This window comes from Sphaerodactylus townsendi, linkage group LG03 (genome assembly GCF_021028975.2).
Source record: "Sphaerodactylus townsendi isolate TG3544 linkage group LG03, MPM_Stown_v2.3, whole genome shotgun sequence".
NCBI lineage: Eukaryota > Metazoa > Chordata > Lepidosauria > Squamata > Sphaerodactylidae > Sphaerodactylus > Sphaerodactylus townsendi.
The window spans coordinates 81,824,183-81,845,906 of NC_059427.1; the positions used below are offsets into that span (position 1 = coordinate 81,824,183).

The window sequence follows — 21,724 nt, forward strand, 5'->3', positions numbered from 1 at the left end:
GGAGGATTTTTCTCTCCCCGCCCCCACCCCTTCTCTCTCTCTCTCTCTCTCTCTCTCTCTCTCTCTCTCTCTCTCTCTCTGATGAGCTCATCCTATGGCTGGGGTTGGGCAGGACAGAAATAAAAAATAAAAGTACAGCAATTCTTGATGAATTTATGGGATATTTTTACCCCAATGTGTTTAATTGGTTTGGGATTAAAAAATACTGTAACAGCAAAATACAAATTTATTTTGTACCCCTGGTGTGTTTCAGTACTTTTCTGTACTTTGGAGATATTGTTTACTGTACCGGTAACAATGTCCTAAGAGGACTAAGTTGTTCAGCCACTTCTCTACAGCTTCTGCCAAAAAAAAAAATGTAATCAGGATAGCAAATTCACACTAAGAGTATTTCCAATAAAGAAAATATTGTTGCGTAGGTAGGGGGTGTTGCTTTTGAACAATGGGCCAGAGATGGAAACAAAGTCTTGACCTCGCTGCCCCCTTTGAAATATGAAATATTTTAATACACAATTTGAAAACAATTCTAAAACAATCTGGAATAGTCACACGCTCACACTGAAACATATGCATGTTTTCTGCAGCAGTATTATTGATTAATTTATATCCTCCTTCGTAGAAACACAAAGCAGCTTATCACATTGTTCTCCTATCCTCTATTTTATCCTCACAACAGCAATCCGGTGAATTAGGTTAGGCTGAGAGAGCGTGACAGCCCAGGGTCATCCAGCAGAATGGAGCAGGGATTTGAACCAAGTTGTCTTAGGCCAACACTTCACCCTCTATACTGTATCATCCTTGAAGGACATTGAAGATTTTGCAGGCTGGCGCTTGAAGTGCTACAATATGCTAAACTTGGAAATGTAGAATAAAGGGGAAATGAATGCGTATAGCCTAGCAATCAATAGGAGCACCACAACAGCAACTTTCTAATAGCATTTCTACGTGCCTGTAAAGCTATTGTCTGTACAGACCCACAATGTGCTCATTATATTTTCCTAAACGTTCCCTTTAGTGCTGCTTTGGTTTGAGGAAGTTGGCTGCTCTTTTTTTTGTCAGTTGTTTGAGTAATAAACAACAATATGCACGCACAGTGTAATAATATCTCCTTGCTGTCTTACAGTGTGTGCATCGGGACCTGGCTGCAAGAAATGTGCTGATCAGTGAGGGGAAGTTGGTAAAGATATGCGACTTTGGCCTAGCTAGAGATATCATGCGGGATTCAAATTATATCTCCAAAGGCAATGTAAGTAGTAACATTACCTGGACTCAGTTAGGTGTAACTTTGCCTGCACAGGAAGAATGGCAAGGTGGAGTTCTATAAGCAGAATTTGGAAGAAGGTCCTCGTTTTCTCTCTACTCCCTATGCACAAATATGGGATTTAAATTTAAATCTTTTAAAATACATTAAGATTGGCTTTGTGTGGCCTGTACTCAATGTATGTAGAAAATGCTCATGCTCAGAAGAATACAACTCCTTCTTTGCCTGACTCATTAGATCTTTAGTCAGTCCTAAACCAGATGATCAGCAGAATGAATATCAATAAGTCTTGTCAAAGGCTTTCATGGCCAGAATCAGTAGGATGTTGTGGTTTTTTCAGGTTGTATGGCCATGTTCCAGTAGTATTTTCTCCTGACATTTCCCCTGCATCTGTGGCTGGCATCTTCAGAGCGATGCCAGCCAACAGATGCAGGCGAAACGTCAGGAGAAAATACTACTGGAACACGGTCATACAACATCCTGCCAAGAAAAAGTTCCACCCAATATTACTCTAACATATGTCGTAATACAGTGTGTTAAGTTCTGAACAATATAATTAATCGCAGTCACTAAAAGAGATTTTTGATTTAATGTGAATAGCTGTTGTTAGGGCAGTCCAAGAGGGAAGATGGCGGCTGTATACATTCAGCCCATGTATGGGAATGATACTGTGCACAGGAGAGGGGGGAAGCTGACAGCCCTCGTAATCTTAAAGGGATTTTTGGTTGGTTTTCACTGTGTTCTTGGCAGGCACATTTTCATACATGGTCATCTGCAGAATACCCATTTGAGTACCTACTGCAAGTAAGCAAATCTGTTTACATGGCAGCCCTTCAGACATTTGACTGGTGCTATAATAACTATATTTACAATGTACAAAAAAGCAAGTTTGCACAACTAATAATATTCTATCAGATATAACATCATGGAATTGCCTAAAAATAGGTGTCTCAATGACAGTGAAAATCCAAACCTTAATGTCACAAACAAAATGGCCTTCTATGTCTTCCAAATTGCCAGGAAGTAGTCCATCTATTCCAAAGGATAGAAAGCCTTCAAGTGGGCAATACTTACAACACAGGGCAATTACAGAGAAGGCTCTACACATGGACTGGCACATGGACTCCTATAAGTTCATATACAAGTTCATATATAAGACCCGGAGCTCTCTGCAGTGCCTTTAAATCCTCAAATTCTGTATGTGAACTGTTTTGCCACAGATGTAGGATTTCAGAAGCTGAAACCAAATAACCAAGAACTCACTATGAATCATTTTTCAGGGCTAGAAATAGCATATGCATCTTGAGTCTTCTTTACCCCATCATTCTTCCAGAAAAATAGGAATTGAAACTTTGGCCATTTGCAATCCTTCCATGAGATTGTTTGTGCAACTTAACACACTGAACCCAGGGGAACCGTGAGGGGATGACAGCAAGCAAGCTGCTGAAGGAGGAGAGAAAGCCAGGACCAGACGAGTTTTGTGTGTGACAAATAAAATTGGGATGGGATGAGGAAACAAACACAAGATTTGGAAATAGCAAGAGTGAAATGGCCATCCCTTTTTCATGGCTTCTTATTCACACCAACACCATACAAAGCAGGGTTGGCCTGGAAGTTTCCACTGATGCAGAAGTTGGCAGTTCTTTTTTAGACTGGGGTTTTCAAGAATGTACTATGCCATCACTTCCATGCCTGCCTTAACTTCCTGTTGTCTCCAGACTACAACTGAAGATTCAAGCCCAGCATACATATCAGACATCTCCTTTCCAAATCCCCATTGTCCAAAGAGTGAGGGAAACTGGTTCGTGTTGCCTGCTGTCCCTGAAAATTGTGGGTGTGGCCCCAATCCTTCTATTGCATGTCAGATTAGCTAAAATGTTAAATTTACTTTTATAAGTTAAGTGCAATAGTACCCCATTTCATTGCTTCATAAACCCATTTAACTGGAAGTCATAGGAACATAAGAAGAACCTTGTGGTGTTACCATTGGGCCATCTATTTCAGCACACCCATTTCTCAAAGCACCATTTGCCCAGGAGGGACCAACAGACAGGTCATAGAAGCTCAGGCCTTCTTCCGATGTTGTCTCCTAGCATTTATCTTCTACAAATCTAACTGCCTTTTAAACCCAGCTCTTTATTTATTTACATTATTTATTTAGTCTGCTTTTCTCACTGGGACTCAAGGCAGATTATACAGAGTCAGTCCAGTCAACAAGATGTTTTGACTGATGTTATTTAAAAATACACAATTTGCAGGGCAGAATTTAGTAACAGTTGTTCTGTAGATTAAATGGGCCATGATCTCTCCTCACTGGTAGAACTGATGAAGCCCTAGTGAAAATACAGTTCCTTTTAGTGCTAACTGGAAGTGCACTTTGCTCTTCTACAGAGCAAGGTTGAAAACAGCAGCTTATGTTCATAGATGGAGATCAAATCCTGTACTGAAAAAACATTGATGGCTCTCTTCATGTTTGCAAAAATGAGACTCCACTAAACATTACCCGGAAAACCTTCATTGTTGGCAGAGAAGGTACAATTCTTGACCAGTGCCTTGAAAAAGCTTTCCTTTTATTACTTTTCCATACAGACCTTCCTTCCTTTGAAATGGATGGCACCTGAGAGCATCTTTAACAACCTGTACACTACTTTGAGTGATGTGTGGTCTTTCGGGATCCTTCTCTGGGAAATATTCACTCTTGGTAAGCATCATTGGTCTCACATCGCTCAGTCTGATTTTGAAACACTGTTTCTCTGATTTTCTTTGCACAATACAAAAACACTGCGGGAACTCTCCATAATCTACATGAAGAAATGGCCTTCTTATTGCTACTTCTTCTAAAAGTATACTGACTTCTATCTTGAGTCCTTCGTCTCACATACTAGGCATGGACGTTTGCCATTGCCATTAGTGATAGAAATGGAAATGGATAATGGAGGGATGAAACTGGTATGCAGCATAATGAAGCTTTCCTGCTAACTTTTTTTTTTTACTTCTAGGTGGGACTCCATACCCTGAATTGCCCATGAATGAACAATTCTATAATGCCATCAAACAGGGCTATCGGATGGCCAAGCCTACTCATGCGTCTAATGATATGTGGGTGTTTTCACCATGCATTTTGCCTTCCCTAAAAGGGAAAAATATCCCTATTTCTCCCAGCACAGCATTTCCTGAACATAATATTATTCTTTCTTTCATGTCTCTTTAGCTATGAGATAATGCAGAAATGCTGGGAAGAAAAATTTGAAATTCGACCTTCTTTCTCTCAGCTGGTGGTGCTCATGGGGAATCTGCTGACAGACTCATATAAGAAGGTAGGACATGATAGCTGAAAGGATAGAGAAGTAATAAGACACCTTGAGGATTTCTTGGCGGGAAAGCTATGCAGAGTTCCTCCCCAAGACACCTTTTTTTCTACCTTATGACATCTTATTTGTGCTGTGCAGAATGGACCTTTAACAGTTTCTCTGTGTTAAATTAAAATATAGGACCTACTGTTTCCTTGTTACCACTTTGTTAGGAAATTGGTAATACTAGGATTAACATTACAGTCTGGAATTGCACATGCCAAATTTGATTATGCTATGCATTCCAAAAAAGTGAAGATACTTGGCAATAGGCTGTCTACTTTCACCTTTTGTGAGCTGAATTGTACAGAAGACATAGAGACTGATCCTAAAAACAATTACAAGGAAGGAAGAAGTCCCATTAATTTCAGTCTCCTGAATTTTTAAGGAATTGTATTAAGAGTTGAAATCTTAGTGTTTTAATGCTTTGGAATCATTCAAGAAACAAAAAACAGAAGCAAAAAAAATTCCATTACGTGATAGTATTTACTACACTGTGGTTCCAAGACCTTGTTGCTGTATATGTCGGAGACTTCCTGTTTATAAATGAGGACTGAGGAATATTTCCATGTGGCTTTTGTATAGTTACAAGTCATTTCTGTTCTATCTGCTTTCTATGAGAGCAGAGGTACCAACAGGTGAATGAAGAATTCTTGAAAAGTGACCATCCTGCTGTTGTCCGCACAAGGCCAAGAAATACAGGACTCAACAATTCCACGTTCAATGCTAACTACACAGCCAATTTAGGTTCTGTCCTCTATACAACTGTAGAGCAGAATGAAGTGGATAATGATTATATCATTCCACTGCCTGACCCTAAACCCGAAGGAGCAGATGATACACTGCAGGAGCCTTCCAGCAGTCAAGAAAGGTACCAAACTACAATGTCTCTATTCTGTGTCTCATTTTGACATTATTCCTTCCCAAAGTACTGTCTTTTGCACACTCTATTGGCAAGACACTTGGAGAAATATGAAATGTGTCCTCTTTATGTCGAGGAAAGGAATTTTATGTAGAATGACACCAGTTTTTGGAATGTACTTTTTATCTGTCTGGTCTTTAATGCATTAGTTAAATAGCCAATCAAATATGTCAGTGTTGTCAACATCCCAGTGGTATTTGGAAATATCCTGGAATTAGAACTGATCTCCAGTCTACAGAGATCAGTTCCTCTGAAGAAAATGGCTGCTTTGGTGGGTGGCCTCTATGCAGTGGTGGGATTCAGCCGGTTTGCATTGGTTTGGGCGAACTGGTTGCTAAAAAGCGGCTGGCTGCTCTGGGGTGTGAAAAACCCTATCCTTCCTTCTCCCAGGGGAGGGGGAGTGAGGGAGCTTTCAGCTGCTTTGACTCAGGGAGACCCAGGAGCAGCCAGCTGCTTTGACTCAGGGAGACCCAGGTGGGCTGCGGCCGCTGGAGGTCTCCGTGGGAGGCTGGCCGGCCAGAGATTGGGCACGTGTGAGCTGGAAGCATGGCCTGCCGGGGGAGCCCTCTCACTCCGTCCAATCTGTGGTCAGCCAGCACCCCTCAGCGCCCTCCAGTGTCCGCTGCCCACCCAGGCCTTGCAGCCAATGCTGGAGAAAGGCCCCCCATGCCCCCAATTGAGGGGGGGCAGCAGCCTGCCGGCCCTGTGCTGGCTTCTGCCAGCCTCCTCACCTCTATTGGAGGTCCTCACCACAGATGGCCAGTGAAAGAAGCCCAGCCTATTTGGTGGCCCAGCAGCATGCGAGTTAAACTGCAGCCACCGCCTTCCCTCACCTCTTCCCCCGCCCAACATAGAAAAGGGAGGCGCAGCAGCCAGGTAAGTGGGTGGGAGGGTGCAGCAGGGCGGGTGGGGGTGAACCAGTAGTTAATTAATTAGAATTCCACCACTGCCTCCATGGCATTATATTTCACTGAGATCCCTCCCTTCTTCAAACCTTGCCCTCCCCAGGCTCTATCCCCCGAATCTCCAGGGATTTCTTTGCCTGGAGTTGACAACCCTGATCAGAATGTGTACTCTGTTTTGACTGATAATACTGAAACATTAACACTCTAATACACCTTAAGTAGCTATTATTTTTAAAACAGAGTAGGTCAGAAATCAAAATGACAGCCATTTTCTCTGCACATAGGATCCATCTGTGTCTTTTTGCTGGGCAGAATCTGAATTCTGTCCGTTTCCTTTTCCTCTGTAGCTCCACACTGAATGAAGCCAACACATCGTCTACTATATCCTGTGACATTCCACTGGACCCACAGCAGGAAGAGGAACAGGCACCAGAAATGCAGACAGACTGCTAAGGTTATTAGCGCTATGGTTGTATGTTCATGCAACACAGAGTGAGAATTCCAACCACAAACTGGCATATCCTTCTCCTTCATCACTGTTTTACCTAATCTTCCTTTCTTTTCAATCCAAAGCAAAAATAAGTAATGGTAACATGGGAAGAACATGTGGCCAAGAGTACCAGTACAGATTAAACCAACATCATGGAAGCTTATGTTGCATGATAGATTACATGGCCTCTGGCATTTTCTAAATGAGACTATTCTCATACTAACACAGAATTCATTCTTCATTGATATTCTGCAGTTTTTCTGTGGGATATCATAAACCTTCATGTGAAAAGTCACTTTCTATCACCTCTTTGAAGGAGAGGAATGAATAAAGACAGGATTCTCATAGGAAGGCATATTCCCCCATTATATGAATACAAAAAAAAAGGTCTGCAGGGCTTCTCTTGGGGGAATGCTGCCATTTGCTCTACTTATTTCATTTCCTATCTTGCAAGATTATTTTTTAGATGAACAGATGCCCAAGGAACTCAGAAAAGTCTGAATATTTTACTTGTAAGTGTGAATGGGTGGAAGGACAGAAGTTTCGTTTTGTTTTTATTTCTCAGCCAAAATACAGACATTGAACGGATTCTCCGTTACAGAAGGTAATATGAGCAGTATTGTAAATGACAACCCAGAGGAGGAAGCTTGGGCATTTGGGCTGGGTTTGGCGCTTCCTTTTCTGGGTCCTACAATGCTTCTGTTGTGGCCCAGCACCACAAGAATGATGGTACAACTGCAGGAAGCCATGGAAACAGACTACAATTTTGTTTACATTGCAAGGACCTGTGATAGTCAAGAACTAAAATGACACCATTATGAAACAGAATACAGAAAAAAATGGGAACTGGCAGATAAATGGATAAGTTGTGGCAATAATAGGGCCTTCCACGGTTTTTTGAATTCTGGCTGCCCATCATATCACTCATTTAAAGGGAGCAAGACCTACCTGAGGCCAGTATGAAGAGGAAAAATGACAACTAAACCAGTCCCCTTACACCTGTGTACCTTGCAGGAAACAGCTGCCTGGCTGACTGAATTTTCTGTGTTCATCAGCTGTTAATGGTAGGCCTGCCCTCCTTTTAAAAGGAGGGGGCATTGGTGGGTCTCCCCAAAGGAGATGCAGGTCATAGATTTATATCTCATTTATATGAGACTTGGAACATTATCTGTAGAATAAACCATTTTGAAAGCTGAGCATTGAGAGAAGATCAGAATGGCAAGAAGAAAGCTACATCCCAAGGAGAAGCACTGCCTTTATAAGGAGCAACACTGCCTTTATGTGAAAAAAAACTATGGTACTTTGGAAACTTTTCTTCTGTTTCAGCTTTTTCTTCCACTTCATACATAGCGCTGCCAACCTCCAGGAGGGGACCAGAGATCTCCCAAAATTACAACTGATCTCCAGACAACAGAGATCAGTTCCCCTGGAGAAAATGGATATTTTGGAGCGGGGCCCATACAGCATTATGCCCAGTTGAGGTCCCTCCCCTTCCAAACTCTGCCCTCCACATCCACTGCTCCCAAAATCTTAAGGTATTTCCAAACCTGGAGCTGGCAACCCAAGGGACTTGAAGCTCCCAGTGTAAGCTATTTAAATAGATCATGAAAAATTCCTGGAAATGTGGTCCAAAGCCAATCTACACATTATGCAAAATATGGCAGTAAACCTCTGTGCCAAACTGCATACAGTGAGAGGTTCTTATTTTGAACTAAACAACCTCACTAAACAACATTATCTGAATTTAGTAAATAAGTATAACAGAGAAAAAGGTTAAGTGTAGTCTTTCTTTGACTTCATTACAAGTGCAGAAATAATTACATGCAGGAACTTTAAAAATATGACACCCCCCTCCCCCGCAGTATGAAGTGGTATATCCAGTATTCTACCATTTCCGTTCACCATCTCATTCAGCATAATGAGTATATTAATATCTGCCTTCACATTCAATGATGGAGCCAGGAATTAGAGAACTGCTTTTTCCTAAAGGCTTTCTTCTCAGTCACAGTTGACTCCAGTTCTTCTCCTTATTGTATGAAAATGCATTCTATCTGAACACCGCTGACTCCAAATTCAGTATTTTTAAACCAACTTTAATACCCCTTCTCCCACTAGCTTCTAAATATGTATATTTGGAAAGGGGCTTTCACCTCAAATCCATTTACTGGAATGATGGCATTTTGCAAAAACTAGGCATTTGTGCCTAAAAAGATAAATCATGGCTAATGCACTGCTGATCTGGAGCGTTGTGGGGTTTCCGGGCTGTATGGCCGTGATCTGTGGAATAGTTCCTATGGAACACGGCCATACAGCCCGGAAACCCCACAACACTCCAGTGATTCCAGCCATGAAAGCCTTCAACCATGAACTGCTGATCTCTTTTCATACCCTTTCCAACCAGTTTTTGGAATTATACCATGAGACCAACTTTTCATGTTGTTTGTAGAAATTACCTGTTAGACTCATGCTGCAGGTCAGCAGTGTCACAGAGGTATCTTGGGTAGGTAAGATCATGTGCCATGATTTGTAAAGTTCCAAGCACAGTATTATTGTTTCCAAACATTAGGCCTGGATATATTAATTTCTACATGTTACCTCTTGGGGAATTTCTCTTGTTAATGAGAACTCACGTGGCAAACTTATCCCAACGGGTTTAAACATTTTCATTCTTCTGGGTCTAATATCTTACCATACTCAGAGACTTCCCTCACCAGGTTTCCTATTACGATGTTTCATCATAACCTGAAATAGAACCCTGGGTTTTAAGAGTAAAATAACCACCACATACGGCACATTAGCTGAACATGTGATTGGCAGGCAGAACTGTTACAGCTGGCCTTTCTTGACAAGGCTGAGTGACCAGATTTGCCTTGTGCTCCACTGAACAGAATAATTACTCAGTTTCACATCTTGATGAGACAGTACAGCTAAGTCTTGCCACAGCTGCAAGAAAATGACTTCCGCCAGAACAGGTGAAGCAACTTGGTGACAACACCAAGGTAAGCCCCTGTCAGGGCTAAAACTGCACCAACTAGCTCTTATGTAACTCATGTCTTTGTCCAGAAATATTTAGCTTGCTAAGATGAGAATAAGGTTCACTTTCCCACACAGAAGCTCCTTTTGCAGCTGCTTGGAAGTCACAATGACAGCAGACTCACCAAAAGGAAGCCAGAGAGGCACTCCAAAAATTACTCAGTCCAGACTGTGAAGTGCTGTGGGATGTTTTTACCCCCAATGGTACCTTTAATCCTGAGGCTTTGATTTGTATGCAGAGGTGTAGCTCCAAGGGGACTGGGGTGATACACACTGGGCACATGCCCCTGTGGGGGTGTGGCGGGGGCGTTGTGGGACAGGGGCGGGATGGGGGCAGAGGACGCATCGGTGCACCGGGCGCTTTCCCCCCTTGATACACCTCTGTTTGCAAGTCACGTCAGACCCAATGAATTCTGGTTTGCAAACTTTCGTATTAAAGGGAGAAGTTGAATGTGTAGGTGAGATCCTGACTGGCAATGAAAATCTCCCAAGCAGAAGTGGAGGAGATGGTCAAACAGAGAACCCTTATTTGTCTTATACTTTATGTGCAACATTTGTCCTTGTCATTTTCCCAAAGGGGAGCATTCTCTGTAATGTGTATATTTAACTGGTTATCATTCTGCCTTCTGTGGTTTTGTTTTACTGCTTTAAAAAATTGTTAGAGGTGAGTCAGAATCAATCCCTGTGCTTTGACTGTTACATTTCTGCAGATTTGGTCTCCTCTCTAGCCCCATCACACACATTTGCTTTATATAACATTGTCATCTACAGCTGGTGAAATGTTTGTTAAATATATGCACCTTCCTACAGCCAACCAGCCTGTACTACAACTGTGTAGCCCAAGTTATGCCTGAGGCGTATTGTTGCTTTCCTGAGTGTGTATTTTTACGATTTTTTTTCTAAATGCTTATGAGTTTTATGCATATGCAGCTTTTAGCCTCTATGTTGTTTTTATTAATTAAGGGGGTTATATTAGTGCAGAGCTTTATATTTGTTGTTGCTGTATAATCCAGAGCACAGTGGACTTTATTTGTAATAAGTGGGTCTACTCTTCCAAGGGCTCACAGGTCCTTTGTAGATTGAAGGACGGGAGACAGAAGTGCAATGAATCAATTACATGGAAGTTTGTCCAATTTGCATTTAAAGCTTCACCCTAAAAGTGAAGGCTCATCACCTCTCTCGGATAGGCAGACCTTTAATACCAGTCTAGGGTTTTGAAGAGGGAACGTGGAATGGTATAGTCTGATCAACTCAGAAGCTAAACAGGATTAGTACTTGGAAGGGAAACCACTAAGGAAAACTCTGCAGAGGAAGGCCATAACAAACCACCTCCGCTTCTCACTTGCCTTGAAAGCCACTCTCTGGGGTTGCCATAATTTGCTCATGACTTGATGGTACTTTACAATCATAGAGTTTTGAAGCCAGTAGATATTACAGTGGCTCTGTATCAATTAATGGCATGTAGAGAGAACAGGACTAATTACAGATGGCTCAGGAAGTTGACCAAAGGGATCTCTTTTGGGGGGGGTGGGGTGGCGGCATTACATTATGTAAAAAGAGCACTAGAAGTTCAAATAATACAACATTATTATTAACATTTTTGGTAATTTGCTTATTCATACAAAAAGAATGAATAATTTCATTTTTCCTTTCAAACACCAATGGCACAGCCATATATTAAAGCAGAATCAGTAGTATGCAGAAATAAAGAAATTAGTCAAAAAGTTATGGTCTCCTCTGAGGCTACAGCACCTGCATGTAGATAGAGGCTTTGCATCACCCACCGCTTCAGTCTTATACTCAGGGGGAGCCACTGTACAAGGCAAGTGGGACAGATAGGACACCTATTATAATTTCTAATGTTTGAAAAAACCAGTGCAGAGGATTTCCCCTCCAGATTTGCTTTATTTAGAGACACTTTTTGCCATTATTGAAGGCTTGACACAAATAACAAGGATCTCACCCCTGCCATGGTACTAGCAATGATCCCTGTCAACTTTATTCATAAAACCACCTAGTCACAAGCAGAGAGAATATTTTCCTTGCTCTGATGTGGTTTTGAGGCACGTTAAAGAGGTACCTGATTTCTAGTCTTATCCCAGAGAGCTGGTGAGCCTAAATTAGTCATGGTGGTTGCTCCTCATTGTCTGTTTCTACACGGCACAATTATACTGGGTTACAATTCTTATCTTACAATCTGAGTCTATTTTATCCTGGTTTCTCCCTTCACATGGCTGCCCGTTTTCTGTGAAGGAATCGAGTGAAGACTGGGAGAAAATATTCCAGTTTGTTTCGCATGGTGTATCAGCGCATGCGCAAACATCCCCAATGTCCCATGTTCTGATTGGCTGTTGTTTTTGGGCAGCAGCTGTGTTCATTAACACAGCAAGCAGCAGCAAAAAAACAATGGGGCACAATATCATATCACATTCCGACTCACATTCTTATATTTTTGTGGAAAACAAGAGACACCCCCCCCCCCCCGTGATAAGCCCACTAACATTTGGCCCAAAATGCACATCTCCCTAGCTATGCACTCCAAACAATCAGTACATCTACAGAAAAGAAAATAGGAACATTTTGTGACTCCACTCCTAATTAACCCAGGCAAAATGGCACCAGGTCGATACAGAAAATGTGCTGGGTGGGGGGGACATTTCCAGGCTGCAACGATCGGCGGCTCAGCAGAGTTGAAAACTGACATGACCTCAGGTGGGGAGATCAGTATGGCAGGTTTTGGAGATCAGGTGGCTGTGTGGGAAAAATAAACTGGTTCTGCTCCTGTAGTGTTTGCATGATAACGGGTTCAACGTGGGATTTTTTAAAAGGATCACCAAATTGGTGATTTTTTTAAAATCCTGAGATGAAGGAAATATTGTGGGACAAATCCGCTTTAGGACCGGGAACCATGTGAACTTCTTGGCTAAACCTGGATATTTTCCTTGTTCAACCCGGGATATTTGGACAGTGCAAAAACAGCAATTGATTGTCCATTCAGAGAGTAAAGTTCCAGAATAAAGCAAAACTTCTTTATTGCAACTAAATTCAGATTAACACAGAAACTGAAAGCAAGAAAAAAGAACAGTCCAGGGGGTGGAGTTTTCCTCCAACCCATATTCAGGTTCCAATTAACTCTTTGCTTTCTGCTTATTACATGTACAACCTCCAAAGCAGCCATTTTCTGTTTAAGGGGTCATTATCCTGTTGCCAGCTCTGGGCTGGGAAATTTCTGGCAATTTGGAACTGGAGTGTGGGAGAGAGTTTCGAGAGGAAACTTAGTAAAGACATGATGTTGCACACTCCAAAGGGGGCATTTTCTCCAGTGCAAGTGATCTTTGCAGGCTGGAGGTCAGTTGTATTTCCTGGAGGCCCCCCCCCCCCCCCCCCCCCCCGGAGACTGGTTGCTCTCCATCACAACCCAGCCACACATTGTCATAAAAACATCATGAACCCTGTTATTCTGAACACTATACCAATGCAATTCTTGTTTCTGAGTAAACCTCTGGGTTTACTAAACCCAGTTCCTGCAGCAACTAATACCACTCTCTGAATGGAAACAAAAATCCACATATTTTCTTTCAAAACTTTTTGAAGCCATCATGAGGGTGAAAATGCAAAAATGTGTTTGAACTAAGGTACCAAAGATGTAACACTATCTTAGGTTTACATGTATATGTTAAGATTTCTCTTATTAAACCACATCTACACTTGTGAGATATTATTTTTTATGCTGTAAACTTTTTATATGTGTTTTTAAAGAAAGATTTTTAAAATTAAAAGAGCTTCTTTTTAAAATCCGATTTTCTGTGATCTTTTTGCAACCTTTTCCTATATTCTCTGGAATTAAGATTTGAACTGGAAGTTAACTGTTTACAAAATAGAAGAATGTTAATATGCTTAGTGCAATTTGTGGGCTTATGGAAAGTTCAGCTGTGTTACCAAGCGCAAAAAGATGGCTTACATAGCAAAAAGATTTGCTAAAGTGCATGACGGGAAAGGGAAGCTGGGGTAATATTGGAGCTTTGAATTACAGAGCATGTGAAGAGTCATTTGGCTGCATGGAAGAGCAAAAGGTGAGTGAAAAAAACTGGCAGGTGCTGTCTTGGAGTCCAAGAAGACTTACAAAGAGGGCTGTAGTCAGGGTATTCTAGGTTTGTTCCATAGTTTATATTCAGGTGCCCCTCAGGGAGGTGCAACACCTGTTCATGTAACAATCTCTTTGAGCTCTGAGGCTATCTGAAGATCTTGAATGCTGCAAATTTGAAATGGATGTGTCCTCCCTAACCCAGTTGTACAGCCTCCTGCACACAGGTTGCTGTCTAAGGAGAAGCCTTAAAACGGGAGCTGGGGGGCTGGGCAGGGGAGACTGTAAGCACAAATTTTGCTTAAACCAGCCTTGGAAGCAGGAATTAAAATCTGACTTTGGCCTTACAGTTTAGAGCATCAAGAGCCAAAGTAGACGTGACTTCAGGAGATCTTGAAAGTATTTTTTAAAGAAATGCTTGGCCCACAATACTTGGGAAGAAAAGTTGTAACTCATTATTCCCCTGTGCCTCAGCTGCCTCCCCAGCCCCCTTCCCCATCTTTATATTTTCTATGTAGCCTATAGGGAAAGCATACAGATGCTCATGTGGTACCTTTAAGTTTTCCTTCACACAGCAAATAGCGGGGAAGGAGGGGAGAGGTTTGTATGTGAGCAGTGTGCAAACACAGCAAAATATTTGTGTGTGATGCCACAATCTATATTTGGACTGCACGTATATAAATTGTATGTATATTGGGGGTGTATGGCTGTATGTGGTTTCCGGGCTGTATGGCCGTGTTCTAGCAGCATTCTCTCCCCAGTGATTCCGGCTGTGAAAGACTTCGACAATGTATGTATATTGTCTGTCTGAATAGGCCAGATTTATGCATGAAACGGCCTTAAGTTGTACATTTTTCACTGGCTGGAGAAAGTCAAAAGAGATCCCATCACCCTCGTCCTTCATATCCTAAGTTATTGTCAGTGCTCAAACCCTCATTCTAGAATAGCTGGTGCTGTGTCTTCTTTGGAAAATAACCTTTAAAGTGTCTTTCTGGAAAAGCACCAGCAACTTATGGGAAGCTTCACTAAGAACAGATTATTTATTCATTCATTTACTCAGAATTTTCTATCCTATCTTTCCCTCTGACCATGGAGATTCAAAGTGGATAATATGACCTTCCCCACAGCACACCCAGTTAGCCGGAGTCCTTCAAGCCAATTAGCTTTAAAACGATTTGCTGTTCTGCCAGCACAGTATGCATTTTTGATCCCCTATGCAGCCAGGTTCCTGATAGGATTGCCACCCTTCAGGTGGTGACTAGAGATCTCCTGAGATTACAGCTGATCTCCAGACGACAGAGATAAATTCACCTGGAGAAAATGGCTGCTTTGGAAGGCAGACTGTGTGACATTATACCCCATTGAAGACCCTTCCCAACCCCCACTGCCCCCAGGCTCCACCCCAAAATTCTCCAAATAGTTCCCAACCTGCAGTTGGCAACCCTAGTTCCCGATGTCAAGAGAGAATCTCTCGTGGAAGAATTTTCCATCTTAAAGTTTTTCCCCCCTAGCTCTTTGCAGGTTTGTGTACTCTCCCACACAGCAGCCTCTTTTCAAGGACAGGTTGTCAGGCCTGCTAAATTAGTTCATATGCTTCAGCTGTGAATCTGCCCTGGAAAGGAGAACTCACCTTGGAAAGTCCCATAGATGCAGCCCAATGATTGGTTGAAGAGATCAGGAGGTTAGGGTCAGATTTTTTTTCCCCTCTAAATGTAGCTAGGGAAAAGAATTCCTCATCTCGTTACCTCCTCCTCCTCATCCCCCTTGCTATCAGGAAGATACTTGCATTGTACTCTGGAAATTATTTGCAGTTAATACCAACTGGGCTGCATTAGGAATCCAGTAAGTAAGACAGTTAGCATTATTTTGTGCATTCTACTGCCATTGAACAGTATGCCTTATTTTTAACTTTCTTCAATAAAGCTTTATTTTGCTTTATTGAATGGGCTTTTCAAGGTTTCACTAGTATCAAAAGCAGGTGGGCTTGGTTGCATTAACTGTATCATGGTGGGCGATTTGGGGTCATTGTGCTGGGGTGACCATTATACAGCAAAGCCTGTTTGCCTTTTTCTCTGAAATTTGGAAGCAGGGTGGTAATAATGGGAAATTGGACACCAAAACCTCAGCAAGAAAAGTATGCCAGGTTAACATCTGACAGTACGAATGGCTTGAGCAAGGAGGACCCCTGATTTCATGAAGTGAGCTATTTCCCAAGTCAAGAAGACAGCAATTTTGGATGAAAATCCTCTACACGGACTGTGTGACATGGGCAAAGTGTTCTGGCTGACCAGCATCCTTGTCAGGCAAATCTCTGAGCAGCCACATGCTCCCACACCTTTGCCAGCCCTCGCAAGTAGACATTTGAAGACATGGGAATTGAAAGCAGACTGCAATCGCAGACACCAAGGCACCACCAGAAAACCAGCACAGTCAGTGCAGAGCCCAATGTTTGTTTGTTTGTTTTCATTCAGATGACAAGTCACTTAAGATTAACAAATTTGTCATTAGCTATACTCCAAATGACATTCCTAACATTTTATGTGTATTTGTGAAATCAGCAAGGTGGTGTCCATTCTGCTACTCAAACCCAAATCCTGAAATTACTCACAAAGACAGAAACAGCCCAGCAAGCTACCTGCCGCTCATACATGCTGCAGATAATCCTGGATGCAAGGAAATGGCTAATAAGGAGGCTGCATTCTTGTTAAAGTAAGATAATATTTGCTACGAGAGGACCTGATTCATATGGGAAAGCTGAGCTGTTGCCGTCATAGCTGGCAACTTTTCCTCATAAATAATCATTCAGAGCTGAGTCAGTAAGTAGGAAAAATAATCACACACACACACACACACACACACACACACACACACACATCAAAAGTCATGATTATGTGTCTTTCCTCCCCATTGTGGGAAGAACTGAATGAACTCCCTGTGGAGAAAACCATAGTCATTGAATAGCCAGTAGATGGACTTCAGATAATTTAATTATTCTTGCATCTTCAACTATTTGAGTTGAGTATTTGAGGGTACATCTAGCAGCTGTGGCTTGTTCCATATTTGGCAGATAGGGCAGATGCCTAGTTATTTTAGCTATGTTTCAAATGCACATTTGTATGCATGTGTGAAATCAACAAGGTGGTGACAGTTAAGCAGTGAGAGTTACTGAAGAATCAAACAGTCTTGACATCTGGTGTGGTCCTCAATCCATGAAGTCACAGTTCTTCTGGCATTTGAAAACAATCATGGAAAAAGATGAACTCTTGTTGGTAGGGGCAAAGGGGTGGACAGTCATTCACACAGATTGCTTGCTAATGAAGAGTGGTATCTTAGGAACCTACAAAAGTGTATGGCCAGTTTTTCAAGGCAAAATTGCACCAGTGTGAGCACAGGGAATACACGTGAGCATTTGAGGATTCCTCACGGCTCCCGGAGCTGCAGCGTGTCTGCCCTGGTGTGACCCTGGTGCCACCACACGGTATTGCCTTTTCTCTGCAAATTTCAGAAATCGCTAGCAAGGCGGTACTTTTTAAATACCCCTATGTTGTGACCCTGGTGCCATGAAAAAACCACAGAAGCAGATCTGGGGCAGAACTTTTGCATTTTTCCTGCCTCACCATTCTGGCCCGCCCAACACTTTCCACGCTGAAAGTGTGATCCAGAAATTCAAATGGCAAAGGAGGGTGTGTGTGTGTTTTGATCGCATTAAGCAGAGGCTTGTGTGCAGCCCAGAGAGGAGGAAGGGAGACACCCTCTGCTGAGCCACAGTGGCCAAAATCCATCTGCTGGAGGAAAGGTGGGGGAGATTTATGGGTGGGAGGTGGAGATGAGAAGACACAAATGCGAAAGGAATCACGGCTTCCCAGCCATCTGCATAAAAGGGCTTCCTCCTCTCCTAAATGGAGTCTTTCACTGCAGCTGATGCAAAAGGGCTGCCCCCCCCCCATACACTTTCCTCCCATCCTGCCTGGGAAAGGCAGACTGTCCTTTGTTCCCTTTCCCCCCACCCTTTCTCTTTCTAAATCCATGATTTCTCCCTCTGTGAAAGTGAATGGGGGATGGGGGAGAATTAGTCCATTTGAGTGACACAACCAGTGGCCAATCAGAATGCGGAAAATGGAGGTTATCAGCGCATGCGTGAAATAGATTGCAGGGCAAATGAAAAAAGGCCCTGTGCCCATGCAGAAACAGTTGGAGCAGTGTAGAGTACGGTGACCAGCCATCCCAATTTTCGCGGGACACTCACGCTTTTGCGTAGAGTGTCCCGCGTCCCGCCGGGCTTATGCCATTGTCCCGATTAGGGTCAATGGCCCGCAGCAGCACACTGCCTTTTGCGGCGGCGCTCCCCAGTCAGGAAACAGGGAAGCGCCCCAGAAGGCACTGCGCTGCCGCAGTGTGCTGCTGTGCGCCGCGGTTCCCACTTTTTAATTGGAAAAATCTGGTCACTTTAGTGTAGAGGCAGAAGTGGGAAACCATGCAGAATCAGACCGGGGCAAAATTGACCCAGTACATGAGATCCCAGGTCCACCCAGATGCAATTTCACAATGAAAAAAACGGCCAAAAACTTGCTTAGGTGTATCTGCACATATGTATCTGTTGTTAAAAGGTTTCTAGTAGGAAAGTGGGCTATTCTGTAGTAGCAGACTAAAGTTTGAGTACAGTGACAATAAAATTTTCCAAAATATGTGTGTGTACACACACACACACACATTATATACCTTAGTGTTGTTGGTCTTTAAAGTACTATTGGACTCGCACTTTGTGAAAATGTATGAATTATAATGGGGCCGCACCATTTCAAATGGTATTTCAGAGAGGAGGAGGAGGAGGAGGAGGAGGAGAAAAAGAGTAGTAGTAGTAGTAGTAGTAGTAGTAGTAGTAGTACCCCACCTTTCTCTCCTGTAAGGAGACTCAAGGTAGCTTATAAGCTCCTTTGCCTTCCTCTCCCCACAACAGACATCTTGTGAGCTAGGTGGGGCTGAGAGAGTTCCAAAGAACTGTGACTAGCCCCAGGTCACCCAGCAGGAATGTAGGAGTGTGGAAACACATCTGGTTCACTAGATAAGCCTCTGCCACTCAGGTGGAGGAGTGGGGAATCAAACCCAGTTCTCCAGCTTAGAAGCCACCTGCTCTTAATCACTTCAACCTGTTCCAGCTCTGTTCAGACATTGTCCAAACCCCAAAATGTGGAACTGGCCCAAGGTTGTATAGCACACATTAAGGTTGAAGAGGGATTTGCGTGCATGCACATCTCCTTGGAAGTTATGAACTCCCTGAAAATAGAAATGTAACATTTCCCTTGCAATGCAGTAACCAAAGGAAAATAAGCGGTATGTACCAATATCACCCACGGCTTCTGCTCCTCAAGCCACAACACAATCCAGTAATGGGTATAGTAATTTATAAGAGTTGACCACAAGCACACACAGTTAGTTGTTAAGTGCTGAATCCAGCCATATTCACATGTGTGTATAGTTTCCCCCATGAGTGCCAACTCTTAATTGTATGCCCTACTTTCCAAAACACAGCTTAAAAGAGTAGCTGGAGCTAAAACATAAGTTGCCCTTTCCCTTACAAATCAAACAACGGTCAGCTTAGATACTGTGGAAGTATCTGTTGTGTAACCAAGCGGCTAAGCTGTGTGAATGTGCTGTGCTGGAGGACTAAAGTCTTGTCCTTGATTCTGTAACTTGCATTAATTTTGTTAGTCATGAGAACCAGTAGTTCTTCACAGTTCCTTAATCTGTGAAGAAGATAAAGTCTGAAATGTTGGAATACTAAGTGTCAAATACCTAATATGTCCATGAATGCCAGTACAGTCCTATTGCAGAAAATTGTTGGGGGATACTCAACAGAGATAACAGAAGGTGCAGTCTTAGTACAAACAATTTGTAGGATCTCTGAGCCTCAGTGAAGTTTTCTTTCTCACAATTTTATCTCTTATTCCTTTGCTTTGACAATATGCATTCTTCCTTATGCATATGCATTCTGTCTTTTGCAAGTGCAAATGCAATATGCATTCTGTCTTTTGCAAATGTTTGTTGCCTTTATACAGATATACGAGTGTGTTTTATCCAGTGTTTGTAACACTGAGTGATCTGTTTCAAGTTTTATAATAGTTGCAGGATACTAAAATCTGGCACAGCTCCAGTCCAGGTTTTTCTCAGAACTCTGGATATGCCAGCTAGAGGATAAAATTGAGTACAGTTACTATATGTTTATTAAAACAACTACCCTGTTTCCCCGAAAATAAGACATCCCTGAAAAATAAGACGTAGTAGAGGTTTTGCTGAAGTGCTAATTATAAAGCATCCCCCGAAAGCAAGATGTAGCAAAGTTTTTGTTTGGAAGAATGCCCGTCGAACAGAACACCAGAGCATGCAGCTGTGGAGCGGAAAAATAAGAGATCCCCTGAAAATAAGACCTAGCGCATCTTTGGGAGCAAAAATTAATATAAGACACTGTCTTATTTTTGGGGAAACACTGTATCAGCGTCTTCCTGTGTGATTTCAGCATCTTACAATGATCTCCTCTTTTTACTAGCAGAAAATCTATCCAGCCCACCACCCTATACTGATTGGCACCTTCCTTGGATAGCTAATATGATAATATTGTAGTTAGGTGAGTAGTGACAGAACACTGTGAGAGTGGTGGTCTGTCTTGTGCTTTTGACTTTGCTACTAGGGCAACATAGGATAGAGACTCAAACTCCCTAGGAATTAAATCTGTAATGTCAGGCTCTGACTCACAAAGGGTAGAGCCTGGAGCTGCCAATACCCTCCAACAACTTTTAGCAGCAAGTCACAGACATAGCCTCAGTCGCTGGAGGAGGAGAAAGATTTTGTCTCACCCTGGTTCCCCATCTGCCTGGCTCCACACCTCTTCTCTAACTGCAGTTAGAGATCTGGTCCATGCTCCTTGGCTAGTCTGCTTTCTGCCTCTAAAGGCTTTCCAGTGAGTGGGACAGCCCTGGACTCATTTAAAGCTGCATGAGAAAAGGCATCTTGCTCAGTGAGGGCAACAGAAGTGGCTAGATTCCTGGTTCCACCCATCTCTGTGCTCTTCTCTCTCCTGCCACCATCGAGGGCCTCTGCTTCATCCCAAGCCTGTTTAAAACAGGTGGGATTACCTGCAGATGTAGCTCAGCAGTAGAGCCCTGCCTCTTCTTTATGTTGCATGGAGGGGGAGGCTGGCAAGGGGAACTTCCCTGTGTTGTGGCTTGCCTGACCCTTCCTTGCCTGCTTTTGTGTGGGGCTTGTTGGAGGCTCAGTATAGTTGCCAGAGCCGTCCATGGGGGCCTTTGCCACCTGCCTGAAATTCTTCACTGGTTCAGGTAAATTTTAGGGTGGGGCTCTCAACACTAGGCATGTGAGCTCTACTTGAAAGCACATGTGTCAGTCAGATATTCTTCTACAAGACTCGCCATTACAATAATAGCAAAATGGCAGGCACTGTGCCACTTGTCAGCCATAGGCATCTCAAATGGCAGAAGCAACTGATGTGCCACTGAGGCACAGTTTCCCCTCTGCTGATGATTTGGTACTTGTTCCTTCAAGTGAGTCAGTACTCATTCACTCTTGGAAAAATAGACGAACACACACACACGCAGTTCCTCTAAGTCTAAGACATGAATTGGTGGTGTTTTAAAACTACAGTGTTCATATCTGTTTAAAATAGT

At 42.7% G+C, this 21,724-nt stretch overlaps 1 protein-coding gene across 2 annotated transcripts in view; it reads left to right on the forward strand.

The window, feature by feature from the left end:
* The window catches only part of PDGFRB (platelet derived growth factor receptor beta), an 87,484-nt gene extending 77,220 nt beyond the window's left edge, over nucleotides 1–10,264 (forward strand). For both annotated transcript variants that reach the window (XM_048489857.1, XM_048489858.1), the window contains 6 exons: nucleotides 1,124–1,246; nucleotides 3,851–3,962; nucleotides 4,261–4,360; nucleotides 4,473–4,578; nucleotides 5,238–5,482; nucleotides 6,786–10,264. In XM_048489857.1, the coding sequence (XP_048345814.1) occupies nucleotides 1,124–1,246; nucleotides 3,851–3,962; nucleotides 4,261–4,360; nucleotides 4,473–4,578; nucleotides 5,238–5,482; nucleotides 6,786–6,891 (792 nt within the window). In that variant the 3' untranslated portion in view covers nucleotides 6,892–10,264. The remainder of the gene's footprint in view (nucleotides 1–1,123; nucleotides 1,247–3,850; nucleotides 3,963–4,260; nucleotides 4,361–4,472; nucleotides 4,579–5,237; nucleotides 5,483–6,785) is intronic.
* The last annotated feature ends 11,460 nt before the right edge of the window (nucleotides 10,265–21,724 follow it).